The sequence below is a fragment of the Lissotriton helveticus genome, chromosome 8, assembly GCF_964261635.1.
Source record: "Lissotriton helveticus chromosome 8, aLisHel1.1, whole genome shotgun sequence".
Classification (NCBI taxonomy): Eukaryota; Metazoa; Chordata; class Amphibia; order Caudata; family Salamandridae; genus Lissotriton; species Lissotriton helveticus.
Window position 1 is genome coordinate 1,288,343,286 of NC_136069.1, and position 8,701 is coordinate 1,288,351,986.

At 41.9% G+C, this 8,701-nt stretch overlaps 1 protein-coding gene across 1 annotated transcript in view; it reads left to right on the forward strand.

Annotated features, from left to right (window-relative positions):
- The window catches only part of ABHD13 (abhydrolase domain containing 13), a 133,489-nt gene extending 127,611 nt beyond the window's left edge, over positions 1–5,878 (forward strand). The window contains exon 2 of the mRNA XM_078658253.1: positions 3,626–5,878. Coding sequence (XP_078514379.1) covers positions 3,662–4,675 — 1,014 coding nt within the window. The 5' untranslated portion in view covers positions 3,626–3,661 and the 3' untranslated portion in view covers positions 4,676–5,878. The remainder of the gene's footprint in view (positions 1–3,625) is intronic.
- The last annotated feature ends 2,823 nt before the right edge of the window (positions 5,879–8,701 follow it).

Sequence of the window (8,701 nt, forward strand, 5' to 3'; positions counted from 1 at the left end):
GCAACTACACAAACAGCAGAACCACCACTAACGAAACCGCAACCTGGAACAGTCTAAAGAGCAAAAGCCTTAGACTAAAAAAAGGAGAAATAAAGCATTACAATTGCAATTCACAAAAAACAAAACAACATTATAACACGCTATGTTACTACCCAAGTGGTCAATCGGCTAGATGGGCCTTCAAATAGGGCTGAGAAAAATAGGGGGTGATCTTGCCCAAGGGATCGGGTGAGGTTGTCTGCCGGGCCAATCTGTCCCTCAGGTGGGGCAGAAAACAGCAGACAGAAATTTGCCCCCTTGCAAAAGTAATAAGTCCCTAGTGCCTAGTAGGGTTTTCTGCCTCCTGCCTAGGGCAGAAAGGCCAAAAATGGGGCAGATCTGTCCCCAGGAAGCAACCATGTCGCTTCCATTACTCACAAAACAAAATCCCTGGTGCCTAGTGGGGTATTCTGGCCCTCCCCTGGGGGCAGAAAGGGCAAAAAAATAGGCTGATGATACGCATACAAAAACAATATCCCCCCCTAGAAGCGACCCTTGCACAAGGAGTCACTTCCATTTCATTTCTACAATGAGTCCCTGGTGTCTTGTAGGGTTTTCTGGCATCCCTGGGGGCAGAAAGGCCCAATAAAAATGCCGATCTGCCCCCGGGTGGGCAGAATTCCAATTACAAAAAAATGCCCCCCTGGAAGTGACCCTTGCCCAAGGGGTCACTTCCATTACAATTTAAATTATTTGCCTGGTGTCGAGTGGGGGTAAGGCCAATAAAACGGGGCGATCTGCCCCCAGAGGGGGGGGGGGGGCAGAAATCCCAAACTAAGCAAATTGCCCCCCTGGAAGCGACCCTTGCCCAAGGGGTCACTTCCATTTACATTTTAAAATAATCCCTGGGTCTAGTGGGCTTTTCCGCCCCCTCTGGGTCCAGAAATGGCCCAAAAACGTCCGATCTGTCCCCGGGGGGGCAGAAAAATCTTTGAAATAAGTCGCCCCCGTAGGAAGCTACCCAGGGGCCGCTTCCGTTTAACAAAAAAGGACATCCCTGGTGTCTAGTTGGGGCATTCCTGCTGCATGATCGCGACGTTGTGCGCAATCGTGAAGCAGGAATGCTCTGCATTGAGACATCAGGGGAGAGGAAATACTCTTTCCTCTCCCCCGATGCCTCAATGCGATCCCTAATGCCCCCCGCCCCACTGAAGCAGAGAAAACTCACCTCGCTCCTCTGGACGCCTGGAAGCAAATGGCTTCCAGACGTCCCAGCGCTTCCTGATGGTGTCAGCGCGCGCTGTGCGCGCTGATGTTATGGGAAAGCTTGGGGGGGGGGGGGTGGCATCGGAAACTCTTCCGCTGCAATCCCCCTGTGAGGGAAAGATCGATGCCCCAGGGTGAGAGCACCAGCGCTTCCCCCAGAGCTGTGCTCATGACAGAGCGGTTCCGTCATAAGCACAGCCCAACCGATGCTCATGACGGAACCGCTCCGTGCATAACGAGTTCTGTATTACTGAAGTGTTTAGAACTGATGCACTATTGAATGTTCACAATGATTTTACTTGTTATGTTTTTTCAGCCTTGATAAAGCATCAGGAGTCTCGAAACACATGTAGACTGTTCTAGGCTGTTTTTCGTCGAAGATTAGTACTGTGGCTTCTTTATAAACTTTCATTTCTTGTTTGGTGCTTTGGAATAATGTTGCATCTGTAATTTAAATTTGATTATTCAATACTAATTTGTGAATTGTTAAACAGGACACTGTGAGAAGATTTGTGTGACTAATAATAAATATTTGTAATTAAATAACAAAACCAAATCCAAGATAACTGCATTTCGACGGTTAATGTGGGTGCCTTCCAATAGGGTGTATTTAATTTACACTTGACATGGTCAAAACTGTTCTCTTCTTTACTGTGACTGTGGCATGTCTGGGAGGGCACTGGGAATGAATAAGAGAAGCCTGGTATCTCTGGTATGAGGTGTCGGAAGAAGAAGCCGTGCTAAAGCTGCCCTTTAATTTGCCAACTGTTGTGCACACTTCCAGATAGCAGATCCCTGCTTAGTGTTCAGCATTTAACACTCACCTGCCATTTATGAGCTAAAGACAAGCTATTGTCCTCAAAGTGAGTGTTGTTAACTTTCCCAGCCAAGCATATGTATTCCAGGCCTGGGGTTGCTGTGTGCCACAACTGTTTTTCTGCCAGTTTTGACTCGGGAAGGAAAGAGTACAGTTATATAAAGTTAGTTTCTTAATTTTTTTAATCTAATTTAATTTTGAAATCAGATGTTTTGATGACTTAACTTAGAAGTAAATTTGAAGCATTTCTCTCTAGTGTTCCGTATTTTAATATAGTCACAGCCTACTCTGAGAGTTTGTCACTGCAGTTCATTTAAACTGCAGCCTATTTTTGTATACTTTTGTCATATCTGGGTGATGTAAAGACCTGCTGCCGCCCGCGTATGAGATTCAACCTCCTATGCCTCTAGAGAGGGGAGCCTTGGATCAAAATGGAGTCGTTTATCAGACGATGTAATAGAAAAAGATTATGCTATGGAAAATACTACTCTAGCAATGTATACAAATGTAGGGCCGATCTTGACATTATTCATTTGTTCATCATTGCTATGAAAAAAAAGGCAATTTGTTTATTTATGGTATGCATGCATCGGAGAGTACTTCAAATACTGGTTTGCCCAACAAATTAGAGAATATTCAGTGGTTCCTGAAACCAGTGTTTTTAAAAAAAACAAATAAGATTAGTTTGTGAAGCTCTTAATTTACTTTTCAGAGTAGTGTCAGTGAAGGTCGGTATTGCATTAGCTTGGTATTTAAAAGCATATTCAGCCAATAACATAGAGGCAAATAAAGCAATGTGAATGTTTGATTAGTCTACACTAGTGAGGTAGGGAAAATTAGATGATGAAATGCCATTTAGCGTTGTAATTGACTGGACTAACTCATTTGTTCAAACTCTAAACTTGTGGAGCTTTGTAAATGTGTTTGAATTTAGTGTATGTTTTAATCATAATGTAATTGTGTATCCTTATAGGCATGTTTTAAGTTGTTGGAAGTGTTGAAAAAGTTTTACTATTTTAAAGAATGCAGTCACTTGTATTGTGTTGGGCTTACATTCAGTGGCAACCTCCTTTTAGAAAGCTGTTTCTATAAAGTTTTTAGTACTAGCACACACTCTCTAATAAGCTGTCTCACTCCAATTCAAGCATGGCCACCGTCCTGGCTTTTTGTCAGAATTAGCTCTAAGTACATCAATAATCTGATCTAAGACTGAGGTTTGACTGTTGGAGTGTGAAATGTATACAGCATTTAAGGAAAGGGTGTCTGTTCTTGTCATAGTCTCACCCAATAAGACCGGCATCTGGTTAAGGATAACAGGCAGTCCTCCTTGCTGCAGGTTTTTAGTTAAAAGTATGTTTTCAAATTAGGAAAACCTGCTCTATTAGACCACAAATTGTGGTACAGCCACGGCATTCTGTTGAATCTTGTGTTGTGTTGTGTTGTAAAGTTAGATTTTTTTAAAATTGAGAACCATCTTTTCAAGATGCAAATAGAGATACTAATGTGATCTTTTAGTTGGTGTGAAGTTGTAAAGACTGATTTTATTGTTCTTTCCTTTTCCAGGTGTCTGATGGAAAATAATTGATTCTGGCCTTCGCTATGGAAAAGTCATGGAAGTTTTGGGCATATGCTGAACGATGGCTGTTTTTGTTAGCTTCCTGGTCATGGGCTCTATGCCGGGTGTCTCTGTTACCTTTGATATTAACATTTAATATGTATGGAGGCATACTTTTACTTTTATTAATATTTGTATCTATTGCTGGTATCCTGTACAAATTCCAAGATGTGCTGCTCTATTTCCCTGAACAGCCCTCTTCCTCGCGTCTCTATGTTCCTATGCCTACTGGTATACCCCATGAAAACATCTTCATTAAGACTAAAGATGGTATAATTCTCAACCTTCTTCTGTTAAGATATGTTGGAGACAACCCGGGTCACACTCCAACTGTTATATATTTTCATGGCAACGCCGGAAACATCGGGCATAGATTACCAAATGCTTTGCTGATGTTGGTAAACCTAAAAGTTAATCTGCTTCTAGTGGATTATAGAGGTTATGGGAAAAGTGATGGCGAAGCTAGTGAAGAAGGACTCTACCTTGATGCTGAAGCTGTGCTAGATTATGTGATGACTCGGCCAGACATTGACAAAACAAAAATTATCCTTTTTGGACGTTCCTTGGGTGGAGCTGTGGCTGTTCATCTAGCCTCTGGAAACTCCCACAGGATTGCTGCTGTAATGATAGAGAATACATTCCTCAGCATCCCCCACATGGCCAGTACCTTGTTTTCTTTCTTTCCAATGAGATATCTTCCTTTATGGTGCTACAAAAATAAGTTCTTGTCATATCGAAAAATCTTGCAGTGCAGAATGCCTTCCCTTTTCATTTCTGGACTGTCGGACCAGCTAATTCCTCCAGTAATGATGAAGCAGCTCTATGAACTGTCCCCATCTCGGACTAAGAGGCTGGCAATATTCCCTGATGGAACTCACAATGACACTTGGCAGTGCCAGGGCTACTTCACTGCTCTGGAACAATTTATCAAGGAAGTAACAAGCAACCAGTGTCCTGAGGAAATGGCAAAGACATCATCAAACGTAACAATAATATAAATGTTAGCGTTCTTATTTTTTTTCCATTGATAACTGTGCTTTTTGTTTTGGAAAACAGTGAATTAATTATATGTTGAAACTGTTTTCTTTTTCTTCAGTCAAAGGAAATGAAAGTTTTCAAACTGTTTTAAATTATGTCTGCTGGAAATCCAAACGTTTGTTTCTCCAGTTTGTTGGTTGTGTGCACAACTGTTCTGATTTTTACCATACATGATTTTGATATCTGTAGGCCTTTATGTTGTTTTTCACAAATTATGGTGTCTGGTCTGAAAAGTTATCAGCAAAGAAGTGCAATCTGGTAAATTGGAACACCTGTTAATGTGAGTTGACAATTAGGCAATAGGTAATCGTCCAATAGGATCTGTTTAGCTTTGGAAGTTTGGACGATTGGTGAAAGCCAAAAAATATCCACAAAGTTAGAATTCTCCTGTGGTTAAATATTTAAAGATTATATGCATGGCAGTATTTTGTTCATTGCAGCGTGCTACCAAATTAAAGTTTATATAGCTCCCTATAGGAGATAAATTCCACTGTAATGCTAAATCGTAAGGGCCTGTCAGTATTGTTCAATGAGTGCTCATCTGAACGAAACTTTTACCTGCACATTGTTTTCCAGCTGGTCACTGCAAAGTAGTTTGCCTACTGTAAATTCGATTAGCAGCATGTAGTTAGTTGAAATGGCTGCTTTGGTAGCATGTCAAAGTGGCAGAACTTTGAGGGATATTTTTTATTTGCATACAATTTATTTTGTGCAGTAACCATAAGAGTTCTGATAAAGTGTTGGTAGCACATTTCCTGTGCAATAAGGGCTTCTGATGCTCACTAATGTCAATAACTTTCATTGTTTTATTTCTGGTTTATATTATCTAACTTTTTAAGGGAGTTGTTGGACAGGAGACGAATGATTAAACGTGGTATTACTGCTCTTGTGTCCAAATGTTCGCTATACAACGGTTTAAGCAAAATACGTTTTTTCCTCCATTTGCCAACTGGACGTTTTAGGTGTGTTCTTTTGAACTTGTTCTACATTGCTGTTTTACTACTTTATCGCATGTATTCTGGGATCTGATAATCAAAATCTTTCTAAAGCTGTGACATGTCTACATTCACAAATTGCTTATCAATATGTGTAAATAAGGAACAGATGAGCCCACAATACCAGCAATTTAGAAAAATGTTTAAAATAAAGAAGAACCTTTAACTCTCTTTTTCCTGGTTTTTGCAAAGCAGTTAACCTTACAATACAGAAATATAGCACACTTTTTAAATTAATTGAGACACATTTATGGAAAGTGATATGCATTTTAAATAAACATGCTTGAAGGTGGGGCTCCTTAAATGTATTTCACTTTGCAATTGATAGGAGATCTCCGATCTATCAAAGTAATAACAATTTTTCCTAGAGATACCCAATTTGCTCGGTGCACAACAGTAGCAGAAATAAAGCTTTTAAATGTATACAGCCAACAAAATAGGTAATGCTTACAGAATGTGCAGACAGTATGACTGACCATATTTACCAAAGCCTGGGGACTCCTTGTCTTAAAAACAATGTAAGTGAACATCTGAGTTTTCTCTTATATTTCGCTGTTATAGAGTCTGCCACTTAGTATTAAATTAGACTGTTCACCGGCTTCAAATCTGATTGTAGTAGTTGTCTTGGGATATCGTTACCCTGACACCCACTGTCTTGCTTGCCACCTGTCTTCTAAATGTGCAATATTCAGTCTATTTTTCTATTTTTACCTTACCAGCTTTAGCACCTTTTGTGAGTTTATAGAAATAGTTAATGTCTATGTCTATGGTTAGGGAAGTGCACTATGTTGCTAGTGCCCTACATGTAACTTTGATTTGACGTTTTCCTCAAGTTTAGACCGGCCTGCCTTCAAAATAGCTGAGTTTCACCTCGAGCCGAATACATTTTGTCTGATTTGTTACCTGACTGGTGCAGCCATTTTATATCCATAGGTGCAGTAGTTAATGATCCGAGTATCTCTTATTAAATTTAAGAGATAACATTTGATCCCACACCTTCCTCTCTTTTCCAACCCTTTCTTCCTCACAATCTCCAATCAGCCTTTTATTGTCTGTGGAGTTTTTTTCCTGTTATGTAAAGTTTAGCTTGCTTTTCCTCAGTTTTTTCAACTCCTCATAGCCTAATCATTGTTTTTAGAACATCACGATTATGCTGTTCTCTGAACAACGCGGTGTGAGTAGTGCATTTTATTGTTTTTCAGTTTTAGTTCCAAAACCTTCTTCTAATACATTGCAGTGTTCTGCAGCTGCCAGACTGGGTATAGAAACTTGAAAGAGTTTCACACCACTAGCAGTTGGTGCTACAGTTCCCTCCACAGACTTAATGAACAGAGCCATACAAAACGCCACACTTCAGGCTGACATAAGTTCTCAGCTTTTTAGCTTATATCCTCCGAGGTGGAAATCAGACTACCCTAATTAAAGAACAAAAGTGTGCAAATATGAGAAAGAATCTTTGTGCCTTATCAAAAGAATCTGCATGGCCTCTAAGTATGGGGAGGTGAGTATGCAGTGAACAATCTGCAGATGCATACGAGTATCCACCACAATGATTGTTATAGAAGGGAAGTAACTTATAATTCAGATTAATGCTCTCACCTGCAGATGAGTTACATTTTGTATAAGCACCCTAGAGGTTTTACCAGATACTGGGTATTTGAATAAAACTGTTCCAAAACAAGCTTGCATTATGAATGTGGCAAAATGATCATTGCAGAGTTAGTATTTAAGGCACTAGTGCCTAGGTAAGGTGGTCCAAAAGCCATCTTGCAGCCTGACAAATGTCCAGAAAAGCAGCACCTTTGGACAATGCTACGAGAAAGTCACTTTTTTGCTGGTAGAATGCACCCTGCCACCTTTAAGTTACTTCTTGGCAAATGCTATCCAGTAGGAAAACTCCTGCTTCTAAATTGCCATGCTCTTTTTGTGACTTGAAATACCTATGAACAGCTAGTCATACATTGTGTTACATGGGTCTGTATAGTGTAAATGATCCGGTCTTATTGCTGTTTCAAGCAATGCAGCCACTCCTTACCCTTATTAGGATGCAGATGAGGCATGAAGACCGGTAGGGTTTATACTCTGATCTGGTTGAAAGTGTGAAACCATCTTTGGCAAAAGAGAGGCCCGAATTTGTAGCACAAACTTGTCCAGAATGAGGCAGAACAGAGGTAGAGGAGTGAAAGTTTGCAGTTCGCTCGGCCTCCAAGCTGCGGTAATAGCGAGAAGAAAGACTGTAGTGAGGAGCCTCAAAGAGCAGTTGTCCATAGACTCAAAGAGTACCTCTATTCAAGCAAGCATTGGCATAAGCAATAGTTCTCAGCAATGCAAGAGCTATTGGCTTTGTCAATGCCTTTTAGCAATGTTGTATGGCAGCGCCATAGTGCTTATTTCAGCCATGTTGAACAGCAGCCCTGCTGCTATACATCATGGCTAAAAGACCTTGACAAAGCCAATAGCTCTTGCAAGGTGTGTTGGCTTTTTAGGTCTCGGCTAAGCGCGCGGAAGCGCGTCTCCGCCGAGAACCTATTGTTGCCGTGTCTCCTTTCCTGGAGACAATCCTGGCCGCGCGCATCGCCTTGGAGGCGATTTGAAACGCGCATGCGAACGCGCTCGCTGTGGGCAGCTGCTGTCGCGCATTCTCTCAGACACACACACAAGCGCCCATGCACGCACGCACATACAGCCCCCCCACACACATACACACGCGCACGCACACAGACACACGAGAGCTGCCCCCCCGTCGCACACAGACACGCATACAAGGTCACCAAGACCCCCCCCCCCCAGCCCTTTTTAACTTACCGGGCCAATTTCGGGGGACTCCGCCGCTGCAGCTCTTGCCATCTCCTTTCACGGGGCTTCCTCTTGGTCAAGGGAGCCCCGCAACACTCACCTAACCTCCTGCTGGCGGCCCCGGAGCTCTCCACCGCTCACAGGAGCCCCGGGCCGCGATACGCATGCCTCCTCTTCCGGTCCGGACGCGGCCCC